At 41.3% G+C, this 23,400-nt stretch overlaps 1 protein-coding gene across 3 annotated transcripts in view; it reads right to left on the bottom strand.

Moving 5' to 3' along the window:
• The window catches only part of Igf1r (insulin like growth factor 1 receptor), a 293,607-nt gene that overhangs the window by 230,824 nt on the left and 39,383 nt on the right, over nucleotides 1-23,400 (bottom strand). For 2 of the 3 annotated variants that reach the window (XM_005320094.5, XM_078051243.1), the window contains exon 2: nucleotides 13,044-13,589. The exons of the other annotated variant lie outside the window; for it this stretch is intronic. In XM_005320094.5, coding sequence (XP_005320151.1) covers nucleotides 13,044-13,589 — 546 coding nt within the window. The remainder of the gene's footprint in view (nucleotides 1-13,043; nucleotides 13,590-23,400) is intronic. 3 annotated transcript variants of the gene reach the window in all.

Here is a 23,400-nt window from a genome sequence, read left to right on the forward strand (position 1 = left end):
CATCACCTCGAAGGCCTGCAGATACCTACAAGGCAACCCTTCTGCCCCCTCCCCCAATCCTGAATATCTGGAAAGTTCTAAGCCCTCAAAGGGGTGCTTTTATAAATGGTATTAAGTGGAATCAACCACTTCCCACCATCACCCTTGCCTTATCCAGAGAGAAAAAGCACCACCTTCTAGGATAGAGCTCACTGAGTCTCTTCCTCATAGAATCAAAGCTTGGACAGAAGTCAGATAGAAAAGACATCTAAGCCAAAAAGACTTGGGGGCACTTGTGAGGAGAGAGGGACATTGACATTCTGACCTGTTTTTATGAAATAATATACTCCACATTCCAAATGCCTTGTGAAGTGTTGGAATACAACCCATTCATGAGTTGAAGGCTGTGTACAATGCTGGGCAAGGGATACCTAGCAAGTTCAGGCATTCTTAAGGAAAGGCCTCAATTTTGCCTGAGGCAAATATCTGCCTCAGGTAAAGGTATAACTACTGAGCTCACCCTCCTCTGAGTTCTTGTTGCCTCTACTCTGTCAGCAAAAGTTGTGAAGGATCTCACCAGACAACCTAAGTTGTCATTTCGTTTTTTAAGGCCACATGTTTTTTAACTTATCACCCAATCCTGGGTTTGTGTCATCTAACGTTGCCCAGAAAGACATGTGTACAAAACAAGGGCATCTTAATTAGCTGATCATAGGAAAGTATGGAAACTTTGGCCAAGTAACAAGCAGAAAATCCTCAAAGAAAATCCTTCAAAGACTCATCAAGACCCAACTTAAGCCAGGTGCAGTGGTGCACACCTGTAATCCCAGCAAATCAGGAGGCTGAGGCAGAAGGATCACAAATTCAAGGCTACCCTCAGCAACTCAGCAAGACCCTGTCTCAAAATAAAAAGTAAAAAGGGCTACGAATGTGGTTTAGTGGCAAAGCGCCCCTGGGTTTAATCTCCATTATTTAAAAAAAAAAAAAAAAAAGATCCAACTTAGCTGTTATTTAGATTCAGACCTCTTTACTGTTTTCCCCTTCCACAGGAATGATATGTACATAAGACATCTACATTAAGGACACTGGACTGATATTAATAGGAATGGTAGAGAGGAGCCTGAGACTCAAAATCATCTCCCACTTAGCAAAGGTTAAGAGCTCAGTCAAATCATGTATGTACACACATTCTCTCTCACACACTCACTCTTAAACTCTATTGTTATTTGGTTGGTTCATTTATTCCAACTAGGACCAGAGGCTAATTTAGTTAATTGAAGATATTTTACAAATCCCTTCTTAAAATACACCTATCAGGGTAGGCATGAGAGCAAGACAAGATAACTGCCTGCTGTACAAATTTGAGGTAGGTGCTCATTCTTGAATTCATACTGATCTGAGAAGATATCCTTCATCTTTGTATACCTCACTGGTCCTAGCCTTCCGCCCTTCCTCTTCTTCCCTGCTCTCACACTAAGCCTCCCAGTCTTCATGAGAGCCAAACCACTCAGATGCTACCTATGCTCAAATCTACATAAGAGGTAGATTTTTACAGAATATCTCCTCTGTTGGCCTCCCACAAAGGAAAGAAACAAAAATTGGAGACTGAAGAAACAAAAGTAATACACAGGGCACCAGTTCTAACTACCAAGTGGATAATCAACTATTTTTGGAAAGAGATGAGTGATGGGTTGACAAGGTCTTTTCAGACTACCAGTGGAGTACAGAGAAATGATCATCAATGGCCAAATAACACCCCAATGTACCAATCCCAGCACAAGAACAACTTGGAAGTGAGAGTCATTGGTAAGGAGGAATCCAGGCTTTGTGTAAGACTAAGACTAAGTGGTGACAGTGAAGGAGAGGCCCTAAAGAGCATGGCCTCAGCAATTATGTTTGCTGTAGTTGAAACTCACTGTGCATACATGCCCAACCCAGGTGCACCTGTGACCCCAGGTGCAAAGTAAAATGCACCCAACTTGCAAACCACTGGGAAAATTTTTTTGAACTTTATTTATTTATTTTTATGTAGTGCTAAGGATCGAACCCAGTGAGTCACATGTGGGAGGCAAGCACTCGACTGCTGAGCCATAAGCCCAGCCCTGGGAAAGTATTTTAATTCCACTTTGATCATTCAAATGGTGTTGCAGAGTCCACAGCACCTTTCGGTATCACAAAGTTATCAATCATCGGTAGTAGCAGCAGGAAGCTCTCACTAGGCTATCAAGTTGCTCAGACTCTGGATGAGGGAAAGCTGACTTTAGTCAAACAGAATGATTTAAACAAATTTAAATACATTCCACATAATCGAGATACATCAGTGTTTCTCATGAGTATTCATGAATAATTCACTTTGGCAACAGCAAAAGCCAAACTGGAAAGAGTCACTTCAAAGATACAAGACTTAACATAAATCCTACCTGAATTTCCTGCTGCCAACTCCTTCTCTGACCACTGTTACTCCTTTCTGCCCTGTCAACGAGATGCTTCACTATCCTACCAGCCTACATCTGCTACCTCTGAAAAAGCTCTTCAGAACTTAGGAGTTGTAGCGACCTCTGGGAAGTCCACAGTCCATCCTTACAGAAATCAATCCTGCAGCCAGATACTAAAAGCAGAGCTCATTCAAAAGAGGGCAACTGCCAAATGCCCTTGCAAATCTAGAACACCAGTCTATAGCTTGAGCAGTGTTTACCAAAAATCAGAACCAACAGATCCATCCTAGATCCCTCAACTTTACCTTCAACAATGAATCTCAGAGGTAGAAGGAAATTCAGTGCTCACTTAGTTCAAAACATCAGAAAACCCAGAAGCAGAAACATAATGGCCACCTTTGGTCCACTCAGCTAAGCTGAAATGGAAGAAGTCTTATCTCTGTTTCTGCTGAACAATGATGCTTACATGTAGACAGTTTTCACACAAATTACACCTAATCATGAGGCTCAGCTGTCACCTTCTGCTTCTCACCATTTGATTATCCAGGCTACACATTTCTCCAGCCGGGCTTTGTAATGGGAAGGCACTGATGAGAGGTTTGCAATTATTTGAATATATTGGTGGAACATGAGACTGGATACAGGAGGCTAAAGAGCTAACATATGAAAGTCCATGCTTTATACATCTAAAAATGCACGGGGTATACTGAGCTTGTTAACAGAATCTGACCTGGCTCACACGAAACCACTCACAGACCATTCACCTTTTATTTATCAGCTGAAGTGGGGGTCTGAACACCATCCTGATTACCATTTCTCTCTAATGACCACTTAATCTCTTCTCATGCATCTTCAGCAGCCCTTTAACAATACTCTGAGGCTTTCCAAGAATTAGGATAACAACAATGCCCAAGAAGATTAAGTTGTGGTTATCCAAAGAAGCAAAATAAACTTTCCAGTCAGATCAAATCAAACTGAGGGTCTGAAGTCTCCCTCCATTCTGCAGCATTCAACGTGAAGTTCAGAGAGTCTGTAACTGAGACCAAAATGCCTGCACTGCATCACAATGGGCAGTAGGCACTGAAAGCTGTCACCACTGTACAGCCATCAATAAACCTAAACTCAAATTAATCCTGCAAAACAAATTCCTCTTACAATGGCAGGCTGTTAGGTCACTTTGACTGTTTTATCCATTGTCTATCAATACAAATTGCTTCACTTACACATACCCAAAAGTTTGTCCCTCCTCCTAATCGCCCATGTCTGGCATCCAGTGACTCTTCTAAGGAGGATTTTTTTCTCAGCAAACAAGAAATGTTTGTTGAGCTAAGAAGTAGTCTGAGAAAATTATACATTCTCAGAATTCCATTCATAAGCATGTATGACATCAAGATCCTTTGGGCCTGGACTCCACAATGGTCCCAAAAGAATAGCTAAGGAAGAAGTAGGGGTTGGGAGAAGAGGGCAGAGAATTTAATGATCTCAGACAGTGACACTATACAACTATACCACCTAAATAGTGCTTAAAATTACAAAGAGTTGGTACCAGATATACCCTTCTACACCTAAGCTGTTGTCTTTCCGTTTGAGTGGAAGAAAAAGAGGACTGTACATTTTCTGCCACTTTCCTAAAATCCTTTCTAAAGTTTCTCTGACAGTTATTCCAAAGCTTCTAAAAAGGAATATTGACATATTACAAAATAACTTAATCATTTCAAATTCACTATGCAACAGAACAAAAATATGTCCCTATATCCTATCTGAAGAATACTCAAGAACCAAACTATCATTTACTTAGCAAAGCAAAAGGGGTCAATCAGAGGTCAAGAAATCAAACGGCAGCATCATAGTAGTTACCAACCCAAGAATAAAACAAGTGTTTAATGGATCTAAAGAGCTCACTAGTTTCCATTTGTCTCCATCTTAAAACTAATACCTCCTGAGGCAAGGGTGTGGGGAATATCCCTATTTCATATGCTAGTGCCACGGGAGATATGTCTAATAATGTCAATCTTCATCTTCATTTTGTATTGAGGGCTTTTTGCCCCTAATCATCTTTTACATTCTCCCCTTTACTACTACCAAGATCAACTCCCTGGTCTCAGAGGCTGCTAAAAACTACCCAAGCACTTTGCATCTACCAGGAAATCCAGAATGGCATCCTGGTGCACAGATCTGCTGCCACTGGCTTTCAGATGTATGTGCATGGCAGCTGGACCCCCTCCCTAGAGGCAGTAGGCACAGGTAGCTCAGTACCCAGCATTAGTCTCACTGGTTGCTCTTAGCTACAGCTTCTGCACACAAGATACCCAAGATCTATAGCTATGGACCTGACTTCATAGGGTTCAGTGACTGCAGTAGCCCCTCTTATCTGCTGTTTTGCTTTCGGTGGTTTCAGTTACCCATGGCCCATTGTGGTCCAAATATATTAAATGGAAAATTCCAGAAATAACACCTAAGTTTTAAATTATCCATTTTTTTCCAGTGGTGTGTTGGAATCTTGAGTTATACCATTCCATTCTACCTGGGATGTAAATCATCTTTTTTTCCAGTGTATCCCTGCTGTACATGCTATCTGTCCATTAATAACTTAGCAGCCCTCTTGGTTATCATATTGACCATCATACCATAGTGTTAGTCTTGAAGTAACCCTTATTTAACTTATAAGTGGCCACAAAGTATAAGAAGTGTTGCTAGTAATTTTATTACAATATGCCACTATATTATTCTACTTTATTATTAGTTACTATTGTTAATATCTTACTGTACCTGACTTATAAATTAACTTTATCATAGGTATACGTGTATAGGAAAATAAGATGGTATATGTAGGGATTAGTACTATCTGCAATTTCAGGCACCTACTGGGGGTGGGGGTCTTAGAACACATCCCCCTCAGATAAGGGGAGACTACTATACAACTTCACTCACTTTATCCAATCCATTCATTAGGACTTGGGACAGGGGTGGAAAACTAGAAACACCTACATATTGGATCAGTCTGCAGTTTCTGTAACCAGGGCTCTGAGTATCAAACCCCTGAAAGTCCCTGAACACTGCCTCTGTTCCCATCCCACGTGGATTCCATGAAAAATGGCAGGAAGAAAGAAGAGAGGGCTGGGTTACTTATTTGTGACCAAGGCAAAGAAACAAAAAGCAACTTATGTTCAATAATAAGATGAAACAGAAGCCCAGCTTCCGGAAGAGGGCCTGACATTCCTGCAGAACATTTTCCCACCCACCTGATCCTCTGGAACGGAAGGAAGATCTAAGGGAGGACAGAGAGAGCCAGTGTTTACTTCCTGCAATGGGGGTGAAAGGAAGAAAATGAAACAAAACAGAAGAGGAGGATGGGTGGGACAAAAAGTAATACACATGCACACTGGCAAATATACACAGACACACACACAGGCATACATACAAGTACACATACACCAAGACCCACAAACACACACTCATGCAAAACATGCACGAACAACAGCATCAACAGAGTATTACCCAAAGAAGAGAATAAATAGGTGGAGGCTCTCGCCTGGAGCAGATGGTTGACTACCTTCGCTATGTGAGACCTGCATTTGTCACAAACAAATATGTAACTCCTTCTTATCTTTACCAAAAATTGTGCCCACTCTGTAACCACTTTAATGCTCTCAAAAAAAAAGAAGAAATCACACACATATTTTTAAAAGATAATATTTAATGTCAGTCCCAAACAAGAATCTATTGATGTTTCTTAAATTCTTCCAAATACCAAGCTTGCAGGAAAAATAAGTTCATGAAGTTTGATAATCAAATAAAGAGTTTACGTGTAACTATAGAGGCCCTGCTGGCATCTTAATACAGACATGTACATCGCTGAGTGTTCTTTAAAGATATGGCATATCTGGACAAACATGGGAATTTGAACAATTTAGATTAAATTAGCAAGAACACTACTACACTGTGCCCTGCTATTTATGATAATTGAATTTTTGCAATTTAGAAAAAGCAACAGAGAAAGACCACTTAAGATATCGCAGTAAACATAACAATACACTTGGCTCAATGCTCAAAAAGTTTAGATGGTCTCAGAATGCAACTTTTAGTTTAATTTTGTTTGTTTTTCCAATGCTGGGGATCAAACCCAAAGCTTTGGGCATGTCAGGCAAGTGCTCTACTGCTGAGCTACATTCCAAACCCTAGCTTAATATTTAAACAAAAGAGCAACTGCTACCATTTATCAAGAACTGGCATGTATTTGCAGAGGCAATCCTGATCATTCCCATTTCACATGTGGAAGGTGAGGCCTTCTGTATCTCAGAGTTGAGGGGAACATTCCAACATAGGGCAGTGTTGAGGGACACCTCCACCTTTTAGTCCGAGTCCCTGATTCACACAATTCATTTCCAAGAGATGGCTTCCAGCTCTACTGCTAGACAAACTTAACTTCTGAACTACCCTATGCAATAGAATTCAGGACAAGATTAGCCACAGGCCCACACATTCCACGTCATCCCCACTCTAGTTGAGAATGTCACACTGGAATACACATGAGAACAGTAAGATAGAAATATTAATGCAACAAAAGAAACAGAATTTTTTAGGAGCAGGATGAAACCAGAACTATCTTACAAGTAAGCTTAACTGGTGAGACCTGAAGGAACCCTGGGTACTTTCCAAATATCTCAAATTATAAAAATCACCATAAGAGAGTCATTCTGAAAGCTTTTTAGTCTGTAAGAGTATGTCCCTATTAAAACTCTAACTTCTGAAGCAGACCCAGAAGAATGACCCCTTAATTAGAGGATAATTAGCCAAAAATAAAGCCTTTCAGGAATAAGATACATGCTCTAAGAGATGGAGTCAGCTAAGAGGCTACCCAGAGAAACATGGACACAAACTGCTTCCCCATCTCAGTAACAAGGGTGGACAATCAGGGAAAACAGAATGTGATCTCCAAGCCTGACTATAAAAGGCAGAGCATGAGGCCTGGGGGCATGTGACCCCTTCTAAATAAAGATCACCCCTATACTGGGAGCAGCTGGCCAGAGCAGGGGCCTTCCAGGGGAATGAAGAAAGCTCCTAAGAAAAAACACCAAGCTGGATCCCACTTGTTCAACAGCCTTCCTTCCCATGAGGGTCTGCATGCCTCCCTCAAGGCCCTACCTGCAAATAAAGGTCCATGTCATGATCCACCTTAGCAGTCTGGAGGGCCGAAAGCCTGCAGGCATCTGGCAGCAGAACACACAGCATTTAACAGATACACTCCAGGTATTCATGGGTAGCTTAAGTTTTAAAATACTTTTTTAAAAAGTTAAGCTGTAGTACTGCACATCATGACTGGACTCTCAAGGTAGAGAAAATGTGTTCTCCCCATTTTGATCCAGCAGGTGATGTACAAATGCTTAAATGAGTCCTCCACCTTGAGGAACCAACCTATGAGAAAATGAGGAAAGGGAAGCACTTCTACTCCACAAGCACATGCTGTCTTGATAAGGAGTTTTCTAGAAATAAAAACTTAAGCAGCAAAAAGAAAGAAAGTAGATTTTTAAACCACTTGCCATTTTAAGTCCCTGATCTCATCAGTGAGATTGTAGTAAAATGTTTTCCTTTTGTCAATAAAGGGAGCCATTTACTGCCTTCTCACTCAAAGACTCCAATCTGCTACTTTCCTGGTTCCTCATTCTGAAGTCATTAGGAAATGCTACAAACACCAGGACCACTGTTCCCAGTCAATGCCCTTTTAATTGAAATAAGACTGCCCCATCAGCAAAGCCAGCTTCCAGCCTGGCCAGGCTCGTGCCTTCGTGAGTTTCCTGGCAAAGGCCAGGCCTTTGCACACACAGTCAAAACATGAATAGACCATAAGCTAGCTGCTCACACTGATGGGGCAAAAGGATTTGGAGGTGACATTTAGCAGTAAGGTCTTTAGTTTTAGGTTTTTTGGTTTTTTTGGTGGTGGTTGGGGGTGGAGGGTCTCTATCTGGAATTGAATATCAGATATTCCTAACAGTAAATCCTTCACAAAGCAGGTACCATGTTTGCCCTGACAACCATGCACTGGAAGATACACCCAGAATTTATAAAGAATTCTAAAAAGTGCCTTGGTAGGTGCTGGGAGACAGGTCTACCAGAAGTTGTAAAACCCTAAAGTTCTCCAGTGAAAAAGCAAGGCTGGAGCTCAACCAGGTGAGTGAGGGTGACTGGTAAGCACAGAAGAGGACTACTGGGGGCCAAGAACACTACAAGAAGAAGGAAGGGAACAGCACAGTATTCAGGGGTAAGGGATGACCACTAAGGAGCTTCACAGTGTGCAAGTGCTTATCCTACAGGGACCACTATAGAATTGTGTGCAGGAGGATACATATAGCCCAAAGTGTATGCTGGGACATTCACTGGTGTCAAGTGGAATTGTAGGGCCCAGAGCAGGGAGACTAGAGAAAGCTCATGTCACTGCATGGGCAGGGATGGGGTAGAAGGCGGCACAATGAAGCAATATTAGGAATAATAAGGGCTTAGTGTCCATTAGAAAAGGAAGTGTCCAATATACAACTATGTTTCTGACATGAGAGGTAGGAGGACAAGATGCTGCCCACCTGGGAGGCAACACAAAAAATAGTAAGCCAGAAATTAGGAAGACCATGTGACACTCAAGTACTCGTGGTCATCTGTAAATGAATGAACATATCATCTAGAGCCCCCAAAGAGGTCTGAGCTGGAGATGGTATATGAAGCTACATGGAGTCAAGAGGACACTGAAGTACCAGTAGATGAGATGGGATAGAAGAAGTGGAACTCTGGCCATACTGTAGTTTGAATGTCTATGTCCTCCTCAAATTCATATATTGAAACCTAATATCCAATGGGATGGTGTTAGGAGGTGGGGCCTTAGGAAAGGGATTAGGCCATGAAGGTATAGTCCTTAGAATGGGATTAGTGCCCTTATAAAAGTGACCCAAGAGAGCTGCCTTGCTTCTTCCACTATGTGAAGACACAGCTAAAAGATGCTGTGAACCAGAGAGCAGACCCTCACAGGCACAGAATCTGTCAGCACCTTGTCCTGGACTTCTGGCCTCCAAAAATTGAGAAACAAATATGTTGTTTATGATTTTTTTGGTGCAGCAGCCCAAACAGACTAAGATGGGAAACCACCAGCTATCCAAGACTAGACTGAGGAAAGGAGCAGCACAGTGGCAGCCATGAGGTAGAAAGAGAACTAGAGGAAAGCGGTTGTCAGAAGACAAGGGGGAGGAACGACCATGTCAAACATTAGGGCATAACAGGTAGGTCCTTACAGAGGGAAAAGGCCATGCACAACTCTTTAAGGGTCCCTCACTCTTTAAGAACAACTCAGATCTGTAAAAAAAAAAAAAAAAAAAAAAAAAAAAAAACCTCTGCTCAAATCATGAAGTGATCAGAGAAATACTAAAGTGTGCAGACAACACACAGTGTGATTGTTTCTTTAATGGGGCTGTCTATTCCACTGCCAGCCACTGCACAGTTAAGATCTAAGGGGTGTTTAAAGAGTGTCAAGGAACACTGTATATTAGCACTATGCAAGGAAGTGTTTCTCCATTATATCCACAACTTCACACACACCTTGACTTCATGTTCCCTACTAGTGGAGACAGCCAATGGAAGAAAAACTGAATAGGAGTCCTCTATACTTACTCTTTACAAACAGCCATCTAGTTAATGATGAACTCAAGGTAGACATTCTGTCTGACTCTATACCTGGCTCCTTGAGGTATCACTGAGGATTTTGGCTAGACAGGTACAGAGTATAACACCAGGGCAGTGGCCAGTCAACCAGAGAGATGATGAAAGGAAGAACTCCCAGCCTCAAAGACGGGCTCTAAAGCAGCATTCTCCATCAAAAACAGAATGCAAGCCATAATGGCAAATGTTCTAGTAGCCATATTCAAAAGTAAAAAGCAGCAGGTGAATTGATTTTGATAACACATTTTACTTAATCTAACATATCAAGATTGAATTTCAAAATGCAATCAATATAAAAATTACTAATGAGATATTTTTACAGCATTTTCTCCACATTACAGCTTGGAAGTCCAGAGTCTATTCTGCGCTTCTAGTAGCTCTCCATTCACACAAGCCATGGTTCAGGTGCTCAGTTAGTACAGATGTGTCCAGTGGCTATCATATGTAGACAGTGCATGTCTAAAAGAAATCCATGCAAAGGGCAAGGATTCCAATTAGGAAACATCTAAGAAATTGTGCCTTTGGCTTAGTTGTCAGGACAAGGTAAATGGAAAACAATAATACTGAGCACATTTATCAATTTTAAAAAAGTACTCTATTGTGAAATCACACACACAAAAAAACACATCAACAGGACTGAGACAGTTGGCCAAGAAAAAGCTATGGGGTGTGGCCTTGGAGAGGCAGACATACAGCCAATAGATTCACCAGCACCAGGGCCCAATTTCTAACTCTTTACTTTTTCATTGTGCTTTTCCTTTTTCTCCTTTCAAACTTTCAACAACCCTAAGGGAAAGACAGGATCCATTCTATATTGCAGATGAAGAAATTGAGGCCTATGTAATTTAATTACTTACTCATTCCTGGTCGGTGCTTTCAAACTTAAACCCAGAATTTAGGCCTCACTCCTGTCCCAGACTTTTCAGGAAGCAGTTGATCAAAAACAGCAGAAAACCCACAGTGAAACCAAAGTATCTGCTGAATCACAGAACAGGTGCCTGACAAATGACTTTTTAAATAGCATCTCCCTTTTGTACAGAGCTTAGGAATTTTCAAAACACTTTTATACATGTATTTGATCACCAAGAAGGAATCATATAACTGCCCTAGGAACACACCCACTACAGCCCAGAGAGGCTGGCTCATCCAAGGTCACCTGGGATGATCATCTCTATATCCAACTTCCCTCTACTAGGCCATGCTGGCTCCCTTGATGACACCTTTTAAGATAAAATTCTAAAATGTCAAGGCTACTTTAAAAACATTCTGTTGTTTTTGCAAACCAGTGGTTAAGATAAGGACAGAGCACAGTTTTAATCAATCACCATAGTCCCTTTCCTCCAACTCTAACCCACTGATCCTTAAAGTGGCCTGTCAGCATTTTCATCTCTTCAAGGTACTGGCTGCAGCCAATGGGACTCCTGCCCTTTATTAATCAAACATTCATGCACACACTGATCAAACAAAGCAGAACTAAGAGTATGTGATGGGTCATAGAAATCACATCATTTACTGCTTCAGTCAGGCTGAAGGGGAACTAAACCTGCAGTGTCTGACCTTTTATTTGTTTATTTTATATACTTCAGGATTCAGACAAGCCTATCAATTTGAGATTTCTTTTTTTTAATTTTTCTTTTTAGTTGTAGATGGACACAATACCTTTATTTTATTTGTTTTTATTTTATTTTTTTATTTTTATGTGGTGCCAGGGTTCTAACCTAGTGCCTCACGCATGCTAGGCAAGCACTCTTGCCACTGAGCCACAACCCCAGCCCCTCAATTTGGGATTTCTTGACTCCACGGACTAGCTAGAGTAAATAGGTTCCATGAGTCTTTAGCAGGGTCAACCATTTTTTAAAAATAGCTATTTATAGTAACATGCTGACATTCAAATAGTGAAGAGGATCTTCTTGGCCAATATACCTATACATTGCTGAACATAAATAAGGAAAACACCCAGAGCCACATTTTAGTTGGAGGAAAAAAAAATACCTCACTCTTAGGGTAGTTATTCTCAACGGAAAATAAGTATATAGTAGATAAATGAGAAGCTGCAAAACCGCAACACCTGACTCTTAAGACCACTGAATACTTTCAGAAATTTCTTCACAAAGTCATTTCATAAGATGTTCACAACTGTTTGATGAACAGATTTAAAAGAAAGGAATAGAAACCCAAAAGTTTAAAAATGCACCCTGCTACATAGCTATCTGAAAGACAGCCTGAATTATGAACTCCTGGGAACTGGTAAGAAGTCTCCCACCTCTACTAGATGCTCCCACCTAAACCAGGGCACCTGAGCACCACAATATCATCACTAAGAATCAAAGACTTCTTTCTCAGGACATAAAGAAGTACTCTATTTTTCCTTTATTTAACCATGATCCAAGTATATTCATGCTAAGGAAGTCCTGTCTACCAGAAATAAAAATGTCCCTTGAGATGAAGGATGAAAGAGCTGACACATAAACAGGTCCCAGCTGTCAAGGGTTAGGGACTTCCAAGCACAAAGGATCCAACTCAGCAGTACAGTAGATTAATTCTATATATATATATTTTAGTTGTTGATAGACATTTATTTTATTTATTTATATGTGGTGCTGAGAATCGAACTCAGTGCCTCACACATGCCAGGCAAGTGCGATACCACTGAGCCACAGCCACAGCCCCACAGTAGATTAATTCTAATATATGATTTGACCAGTATTGACAGCAATCATGAGGGCCTCCAACCATGCCACAGTCTTGCATTCCAAGAACACTCAGAAAGTCAACCAAGACCCCTGCTACAAACCATGTCCTCAAAGAAGGTACGCCATATCCTAAATGCAATGACATCATCCACCCTATAGAACATGCGCATTCAGAAGAGGAAGGAGAGTATGGAGGAGAAGGAGAAAAATGAGAGATGCAGAGATCAGTGGGGCTTACTTTTCTGGCAGCGATTTGTGGTCCAACAGCGGTAGTTGTACTCATTATTGATGGTGGTCTTCTCACACAATGGCTTCTCCTCCAAGGTCCCTGGACACAGGTCCCCACATTCCTTTGGGGGCTTGTTCCCCACAATATAATTATTAGACACTGCATCTAGGATCAAAGACCAGTCCACTGTAGAGAGGTAACAGAGATCAGCATTTTTTTCAATCCTGATGGCACCCCTAGTAATGTTCCTCAGGTTATAAAGCCCAATATCCTTGAGATTAGTCATCTCAAAGATGACCAGGGCGTAGTTGTAAAAAAGTTTCCAGCCGCGGATGACTGTGAGGTTCGGGAAGAGGTCTCCGAGGCTCTCTAGGCCAGCCACTCGGAACAGCAGCAAGTATTCAGTGATGACTGTGAGCTTGGGGAAACGGTAGCTGCGGTAGTCCTCAGCCTTGGAGATGAGCAGGATGTGGAGGTAGCCCTCTATCACCGTGCAGTTCTCTAGGCGCTTCAGCTGCTGATAGTCGTTGCGTATGTCAATGCCCGGGCCACAGACTGAAAGGAGACAAGAGGGCAAAGGCAGGACATGCCCCAGTTAAAAGGAAATCATTTTTTAAATATTTTCCAGCCCACAATATGAAGTTTGCAGAAAACCTATATTAAGGAAATAAGTCTCAATTCTTCACTGCAGACTAAAGTGAGGTATAGGCAGCAGGCTGACTAGTTGGGTAGCTGCCCAGTTAAGCTGTCATTTCTGAAGTACATATTCTGGACCAGATGCTGATAAAATACTCACATGGACTGAGGGAAGGAACATCTACATTAAACATGTAAAGTGAAGCAAAGCCCAAGGTCACATGCAAAAATCAAGTTTGCAAACCCAGGCCAGCCTGCCTTCACAGCTGTCACACTTCACACTCCCTATCCCTTCCGAGAGCACCAGTTCCTGATGCCTGAACAAAAGTTCAAAGGCCAAGTAGCACCAATTTACTACTGCATCCAGCCTGTAGGACTCCAAGCAATAATGTCTATACTGAAGAACAGTCACCATGACCTGGACAGTGGGGACTCAGTAACATGCTCCCATGAGTGTTGCTACCATTTGACATGGGCCAGGTGACCCTGTGTTCTCCCCAAGAGTGCATTTGTACAGACACAAGATAGAAAACATGATTTATGAATAAAAGAGGCATACAGTTCCAACTTTAATAGTTTTTTTAATCAAGAAAGCATGCTTCCTATAGAAAAGTTAGGTGATAGCAAAAAATAATAAAAATCATCAGTGATCTCAACACCCAAAGATAAACAATGTTAATATTATTTATACCAATTATCCTGTCTCTATAAATAATTTAACACAATGAAATCAAACAATATAACATTTATACATATACTTCTTCCACTTAACATGAACATTTTACCAAGCCAATAAATGTTCTTCTACACCATTTTTAAAATGAGATAGTAATCCTAGAGTATGAATATGCACCTTGAGTTTTTTTTTTTTAACCAATCCCCCACTGTTGAATATTTAGTTTATATTCAGTATGTAACATTATAAACAATGCTCTAGTGGACATTCTTGACAGATATCCAGGAGTATTTACCTAGGATAAATCCTTAGAAGTGGAATTGTTGGCCAGTGTATTCACAGATTTTATAGGCTTTTGATAAAATAGCCTCAAAACTAGAAGACTTTATACTTAAAATTCTACACATATACACCAACAAACTCCCTTGATTATTGTACTTTCTTAGGATTTAATAAATCCCAACCCCACTATTATAGATTCTCAGAAAGAGTGAAGTTTCCTGATTCATATAATTCATTAATTTGTGAAGCACCCCATTTGTATGACACCATGAGATGCAAATAGCTCTGATCTCTGAGGTGGTTTATGGTAAAGGCCAGGAGCTTAGACCCATGACAAATGACTGTCACACAAGGCAGGAGGAATTAAGAGGAGTGCATGTGATATAGCCACACTGCACATGAACTCATCAGGACAGACAAAGGTGGCATCAGAGCTTCCCTGGCTCTCCAAGGGTGGTGGAATTTAAAAGTATGTATGACATTGCAGACACTACAGACAAAGCAGAACAAGGTTTGTTCAAAAGACTGTACACAGGTCAAGGATATAGAGAGAAACAAAAATAATAATAATAAGTTTGGTAGAGACCAAGCCTTAACGAAGGATGTGTGAGGATGAGAACTATCATCTGTAGTATTAAGGTCCCTCTCAAGTCTCTGGAATGGGAGAGACGCCCAAGTGAGGTCTTTTGGAGGATTAATCTGGTGGCTGATACAGAACAGAATCAAAGTGGAATAAGTGAAAGGAGAACAAACGCCCCCCCCCATTTCAGTCATAAAAGAAACTGGGAAGAGACAGTAGGATGGGGGAAGATGGAGGGATCCAAGGGATTAGGAGTGGCAAAGTCCAAGAACCTGGGAAGGGAAACTATCTTTGGTCAATTTCCTTGATTTTTCTGAAGAGAAAATGAGACTCCTCAAAGAAGAGGATGGGAAGACACCAGCCCTTGGCAAACACCCAGGTGTGCTAGAAGCTCCTGTTGCATCATTTTTATCTCACATGATGTTCTAACCATCCCTCACTTGAGATAACATTATCACCACTTTACAGGTGAGAAAAAAGACCTGGAAAAGTCAAGTCTTATGAGCTGAAGTAGTAATTTACTGGCTTCTGTCTTAAGACTACAGCCTCCGTGGCCCACTTTCTTCCCCAGGGAACACTCATGTAAGTTCTCATACACAAGACATAACCCCTCCATAGCGAAATTTGACACAAGATTTGCCAGCCATCCCAGACCACCTCCTTACTGCCACTCTGACTGGGCCTCTGTCTCTACATAGCTCTTAGTTGTGCCTTAGGCGAAACTGTCAAAGACAATGACAGGTACCTACTTCATGCACTTGATCTTCCAGAGCCCTCTGGCACTGCCTCTTCCTCCAGGCTTCTCTGATTTCACACACCCATCAACTACTCCTCCCCACTACCTGATGTCCAAATGATAGCCTCTAGTCTTCTCTCTGTCATCTCACCCAAGCAAGTAGCCTCCTATGCACCTTACTCCTGGATGATTCTCGAATGCATGTCACTGGCCCATCTCCTCTGAGGTGTAAATATCTATCTACCTACTCCACATCTCCATGGAGGTGTCTCAATAACTCATTTCCTTCCCCACCCTTACCTACTACCCATCTTGTTCAGTGACACTCCCATTCTCTTGACTTGCTCAAACCAAAAATCAAGGAGTCATTCCTCATGCTTCTCTCCCCTCACATGCATACACACGCTGTCTAGCAACACCACCTCTGGGTTCCTCCCCAAGTCTGTGGGATTCTCAGGTGCTTTGCCCATAGTTATACTCCCTTTGTCCTCCTTGTGCAGCTCATTATTCCCCTCTGACCCCATCTGCTTCCCTCCAAAGTCATGTCTGCCCTCCTCAGAGTCCAGCTCTGGCTTTTCTCACTCCCATCACTCCCATCACAATGGCAGCTCTAGGAGGAGAGGGGTTATTTTCTGTTTAGTTGACAATTATGTCTCCAGGGCCAACACAATACTTGGTGCATAGCTCACACACACAGGACATATGTGTAAAATGAATATATGTCTTCACCACTATAACTCTGATCCCACCATTGTCATCTCCAGCCTGGGCCAAAGCAATACCTTCCCATGATCCAGCCTTCCTTTCAAGTCCATCCCAAACCCAACACTGGGCCAGCAAGTAAGATGCTACTGAATTTCGTCTTTGCCTATTTGTATCTCATCTTCTAGTATGGTCTTCTTGCTTAGCACACTGTGATCACACACCTCTAATATGGCAAGCTCCTTCTCTCCTCACACCCCACTGCCTGGAGGGCTTCTTCCCCTCTACATGTCCCCCCTAATCATTTCCCCATGCAAATTTCAACCCAAATGTCACCTTATCAGAGCTTTGCCCCAATACCTTAGGTTCAGTAGTCCCCTCAACTACCCCACTAACTCATTCTCCATCCTTCATTTCTCCATTTCATTTTCACCAGCTTCAGGTTAATGGCTCAATGTCCTTGAATACTAAGAGCACTAATTCTTTTCTTCAGAGTAAAGGAATGCTATTATTTTTTTCTATGTCCAGCCTAAAAATTCTTATTCCTTCTGTGCACTATAAATTAAGTATACTGATTTGTTCTTAAATAATAAGAAGTTTGTACAGGAGTATTGAATCTCAATCTCAGTCTATTATTGTATTCAACATGTGCTTGATCTTACTATAAAGTGCTAGGCATCGATTTATTTTCTATTGTTTCCATTAGATTACAAAAATTCAGAACTCAGTAAACGAGCACAAAGATACATAATTAAAGTATGCTGAACTTTCTTACTGTGATGAAAATTCAAGCAGTAAGGGAGAATCTGCTTCACTCTGCCATTTGGCTCCCCTCCATGATCAGTGACGACCACTCAGTTAACGGAAGCTGCACAGCAGAGCTGAAACTGGCAGCTCCTTCAAATGAAAGAGCAGTCTCCATACTTGACACTCCCCCCACCCATTTATAGAACAAAAGAAAAAAAATAGGAAGAAACCACCCACTTATTCCGGAAGAGAAGACAAGCCCAAGCCACAAAGTACAAGGCAGGACCCAGCAAACAGCTGTTTTGGATTCTGTGACTGACACTGTTGGTCTTTGGGGTGTTTTGTGATAGAAACAGAAAAAAAGAAACCAAGCTGGACCATGAATGATAGCACAGTGTTCAAAAGATGCAAGCCACAAACAGGAAAGAGAATACAACGTGCCTTATTTGTGCTGTGAAAGAATACTTGCATTGAGGGAGCAAATGCTCAACACAGTGTGTGAAGCAGAGACACACCCTTTGCTACTGCCCATTGACAATTAAAAGAATATTTTCAAAGCAACAGATATATGGGCATGCTCCAAAAAACCTAAACACTTTTAGAATGTAAGATCCCAGGATAGCCTACAAAGAATAATCAAAATTTATGAAAATGAAGGTAGGCAGAAAGCAGGGAGAAAAAGGATACTGCTGAGAGGGAGAGACAGTGGGCCTCAGTTGCAGTCCCCAAAACTGAATAACAACTGCAGAACAAAAACAAATAGAGGGCTGCTTATGGTGGCACATGCCTATAATCCCAGTGGCTCAGAAGGCTGAGGCAAGAGGATCATAGGTTCAAAGCCAGCCTCAGCAATTTAGTGATGCCCAAAGCATCCTAGCAAGACCCTGTCTCTAAATAAAATATTTTAAAAGGCTCAGTATGTGGCTCAGTGGTTAAGTGCCCCTGGGTTCAATCCCTGGTACCAAAAACCCAAAAAACAAAAAACAAATGGAGGACTGACAAAAGTGCTAGGAAGACTGGAGCCTCAGGCAGGAGCCTGGGACCAGAGGCAAAATTCATTTTCCAAAAGATACCATATCAAATAAAGTCTATCAGTTGAGAGGATGATGTTCCAATAACTCAGTTGTTTGTTTGTTGTTGTTATTGTTGTTGTTTAATCAAGAGGCAGAATTTAGTCTACCAGAACTTAAGTGAATGGCATAAACAACCTATAAATATTTGGAAAATAAATGCCTATTAAATATTAATATAAGAAGGGGTAAGGAAAAGCATCTATTTATCTTAGAAATCCCCCCAAAGCTGTGTATCTATGTTTCTGGAAGGGATATGCAACAAATGCAATGGTATATTTATTATATGTTCTATGTAGACACAACCTTAGGGTCCTAAAAAAAAAACATGGGAAGACAAGGTTCTGTATCCTAGATTGTTTTCCCAGCTTCCACCCTGAGGTGGACACACTCTACCTTTAAGTACACACTCTACCATCTTCTTCAATTACCTGACAATGTGCAACCCTGCTATGAACTACCCTACAGAAACTATCACAGCAATCAGATAAGTGCTTTTGTGATACTTTCAACAGTAACATGCTTCCAGCAACATTACTGAATAAATATTAATAAAAAATATCCCTCTGCTTTTGTGAATTGTACTGCTATTGTGGCTGTAGTATGCTGTTTTTAAGTCCTTTGGGTGTAGACCAAGGAGAGTGACAGCTGGGTCAAATGGTGGTTCCATTCCCAGTTTTCCAAGGAATCTCCATATTGCTTTCCATAGTGGCTGACCAAAATCATTGACTATCCTTCTGTCAACAATTCAATTAAAGAACATCATAAGTTACCTGTTTAATTAAAATGTTTTCAATTTTAATCTCAACTCTCCAATAATATGGGTAGTCTCTGCTTATGGCTGGAAATCAAAGACACTAGGAAGGAAAATCAGCATTATTTTACTATGGGTCTACAGGCAAATAATGAAGTAAACTACCCTAGCCAATCAGCCATCATCTCTAGTTCTGAAGAAGCTGCCTATTTTGCCTCATTATAATAGTTTTTTACTTCTCTTAAAATGAATTTTTTGGCAAAAACCTTCTCTAGATGCTATCATTCTGTGAAAGTCAAAGTGATTTAAGAGGTTAGGAGAAGATTAATGTATAACTGAATTTTGCACAAGGGGGACAGAGCAACCACCTCAAAAAGCAAGTGAAAAATTAAGTGAAATAAAAATTTTAGATCAATGGGCATGGCTCTGGGAACATAAAAAGGAGGACTCATGACTTTCTAAGGAGGTTAGGAAGATTTCTCAGAGACAGGAATCCCTGAAGATGGTCTGAAAGATGGGCAGGATCTTGCCAGGAGAGGTGAGGTGGAAGACAACTAGGCAGAGAGAGGAGTGCACACCCCAAGACAGCTGGAGCTGACTGGACTGATGGCAGTTCAGAGGAACCCTGGGGTACAGCAGGTGCCACAGGAAAGATAAAGAGCAACTTCAGGATGGAGGCTAAAAAGCAGACTGAGACAAGTGCTTTGGAGGTCAACTTCAGTTTACCAGGAGTAGTACAGCATTCAACATCCTCTCATGAATCAGAACCATGTGGAGGGCTTTTTAAATCACAAAGCAGTGGAGCCAGAAAATGTGTTTCTATAAAGTGCCGATTCTACATGTCTAGGTACCTCCCTGCAAGACCCATTGCCCTAGGAAAGAACCTTTTAACCCCCCTCTCGTATAACTACCCACCTAGATCTAGGCAGGTAAAGCCTATCTATCCATATTTTCATATTTCCTAACTTAACCTACACTCAACCAGAATACCCCCAAGCTGCCCATATAAACAATGCCTGAAACACATCAAAGCAGGGAAAAAAAAAATGAGCTGGAAACAGGGTGTCTCTAGTACCACATAGTTCTTCCATGGCGTCATCATGCTATAAACTGCAAAGAACCAAAAAATAAGAGATCAGGAGGAGGAAGAAAAAAAAGAAGATGACAATGTTATGATAACAAACACCACTGATACTCCAGAGTTTGTTAAAGTAGAATTTTCTGTGTTAAGTGTAAACAGACACAATTCATGTTAAGCCTTTTATCTTCATGTGTCAATGAAAATGTGTTTACACTGTATATGTACATTTCTATTTCACACAGACAAGCAGTCCTAGCCACCTGACACATTCAATAACTAAAGGCAATCATAGGAATTTCCATTACACAGATAATTCTGAGAAAAGAAATTTAAAAACATGTAATTTGAATGTACAAATTGTTCTTTACCGCCCCACATAAAAGCCACCTCTATCTTGCATATAAACATAATCTAAAGATCCAAGCTCACATAAAACGCAGACCTGAAAGCTGGGAACATTAAAACTGAAGGCTAAATTATAGCAAGGAATTTACAAAGATGGGTGAGATGCTTACATCCTCCCATGCTAATTAAGAAATGGAAACTTTACAGGGAATTAATTCAAAGACTGAAAGGAACACAAGCCCCAGTGTCCCCTCCACTTAAAGCATCTGTAGCCAAACAGATTGGTACAGAATAGTTTTATTTGCTTTAACAGAGAAGCAGCAACTGTTTTCCTGGATCTTCACAAAAACAACTTTAGCCACTCTTAGTTACTCTAAATGCCTTTCTGGTCTTAAAATATCCCAAAGTCCAATATTCTAAGTCTTTCTTTTGTTTAATATAGTTTTAGTTGTAGTTGGACACAATACTTTATTTATCTATTTTTATGTGGTGCTGAGGATAGAACCCAGGGCCTCACAGGTGCTAGGCGAGCACTCTACCACTGAGCCACAACCCCAGTCCATATGTCTTTATTTCCTAAAAACATCCCGTAAGAGGCTCTAATCATGTTAAATTAGTGATGACTCGGATGGATGGTTGACTTTTTGATGAAGCATCACACTAAGTTCTGTTGGTTAGATTCCCACCCACCACCCAGAGGCTGGGTCCCTATGGAAACCAGAGCTTTGCCTCACTGTGAAACCTTCTGCAGGGGGCAGCCCCTGCAAGTCACACACTCTTCTTCACCAACCCCCTATTCCCAGAGCCAGAGGTTGGTGCTGGGGAAGGTGTACAGTAGAGTCAAGTCAGAGCAAGGCCCACACTGAGTGAGCACCCTGCAAAAAAACACGCTTCTTCTCTTCTGCCTTCTTTTTCCCTCATGATTTTTGATTCTCTGCTCTGAACCAGGCAGACATTCTAAATAAAAGTCGGCCCTGTGTCCCCAGTCCTCTAATTGGCTTCGTTTTGTAGAACACATTACATCGTTCCAGTTATAGCTCACATGCTCATTTCAAAAGTGTTTTACTCTGCCCTACAATGATCCAGTTTCCTTAAGTGACCTATATGCTTTTTAATTAGCCAGTTACCTAAATCTAACTTAATCAGTGTGGAAATCCCATTCACTTGTTCACTCAATACTGTGATGTGATTCTTCATGAATGTGTTGTTAAAACACAAGCCTTGCCATGCAGGGTGAAGGGTGTAGCTCAGTGGTAGAGAGCTTGTTTGACATATGAAAGGCCCTGGATTTCATCTCTAGTACTGCAAATAAACAATAATAAACATGCATGTGTGCATTTGTGAGCGGGCCTCTTGAAGTATTGAGGGTCCTATCTGACTTGGGGACTTTACTAGGAAGGGCTAGTACTCAAGGACCAGGTAATCTTGGTGTCATCACAAACCACCCACATGCCTGAGCGAGATCAGTTGGTATATTGCTCTGTGCCTCAGTTTCCTTAGGACTCAAGATGCAGATTTGAGACTTAAATTTATTCATTCTGCCAACAAATATTTATAGAATGCTTACCATGTGCTAAGTACTTTCCAGGTGCTAGAAAGTCAGCAGCAAACAAAAACTACAGACTCCTACTTTCATGGAACAGCTAGTCCTGATGGAGCTGAGAGCATACCTAGTCCACATCCAGTGATGCGGAAAAGCCCCCAAGCTTGCATGCAGTCTTTCTGACACACAGGCAATACCATGGGCTTGAGGCACATTCAGTCATAATTCTTCCCCCATCCCAACAGTTAGGGATGCAAACCACAGCCTTATTCATGCGAGGAAAGCATTGTGCCATTGAGCTACCCACCCCTTGCTGCTCACTCAGATTGAGATAACTGCCCCTGCAAAGTGCTAAATCAAATCACCACAGGAGCAATGATGAAAAACATGAGAGGACATGGATGCCCAGAAAGGGAATCATCCCATGACAATCGAGTAGGTATTGAAAGCTATGTAGAGCAGAAGGTTAGAGGACAAATTTCCTGTGAGTGGGCTATTGTGGCCAGGGGCTATATGGAACAGGTTTGGAGGGCAGGGATTTATGTGATTGAGTAGAGAGAACAAGTAGTCTGAGGGAAAACAGGAAGAGGCTGGCCAAAGGAGGGAAAAGCAAAGTTAGGCACGGCATAGAATATACTCACAAAGTCAAGAGGAAAACTACTGGATAGAGCCTTGGTGCCCAGAGAGCAATGGAAAGGGGCAGCCATTGAGGGTGCTGTTGCATGAAACTCATATAGTTTGGAAATGGTAACTCTGCAAGTGGACAAAAAACAAATAAAAGTATAGGAGATGGCACACCCTTGTTTGTAGCAGCATTATTCATAACAGCAGGAAAATAGAAACAAGCCCAGTGTTCATCAATGGAGCAATGGATGTCTATACATGCCATGGAATATTAGTCAGTCTTTAAAAAGAACAAAATTCTGAGACTTGGAATATCATGGTTGAAACTTCAGGACATTATGCTAAATGAAATAAGTCAGGCACAAAAGGACTGATAGTATAATTCCCTATCTGAGGGAACTAGAGAAGTCAAAATCATAAGGACAGAAAAGTAGAATAGTGGTTTCCAGGGACTGAGAGGAAGATGGACTAGACAGACAGCCTTAGTTTTCCAAGATGAAAAGAGTTCTGGGGCAATGTGAATGTGTTTAACATGAATGGTATACCTGAAAATGGTTAAAATTGTAGATTATATATGTAATTTGCCACAA

This window comes from Ictidomys tridecemlineatus, chromosome 5, assembly GCF_052094955.1.
Source record: "Ictidomys tridecemlineatus isolate mIctTri1 chromosome 5, mIctTri1.hap1, whole genome shotgun sequence".
Taxonomy (NCBI): Eukaryota; Metazoa; Chordata; class Mammalia; order Rodentia; family Sciuridae; genus Ictidomys; species Ictidomys tridecemlineatus.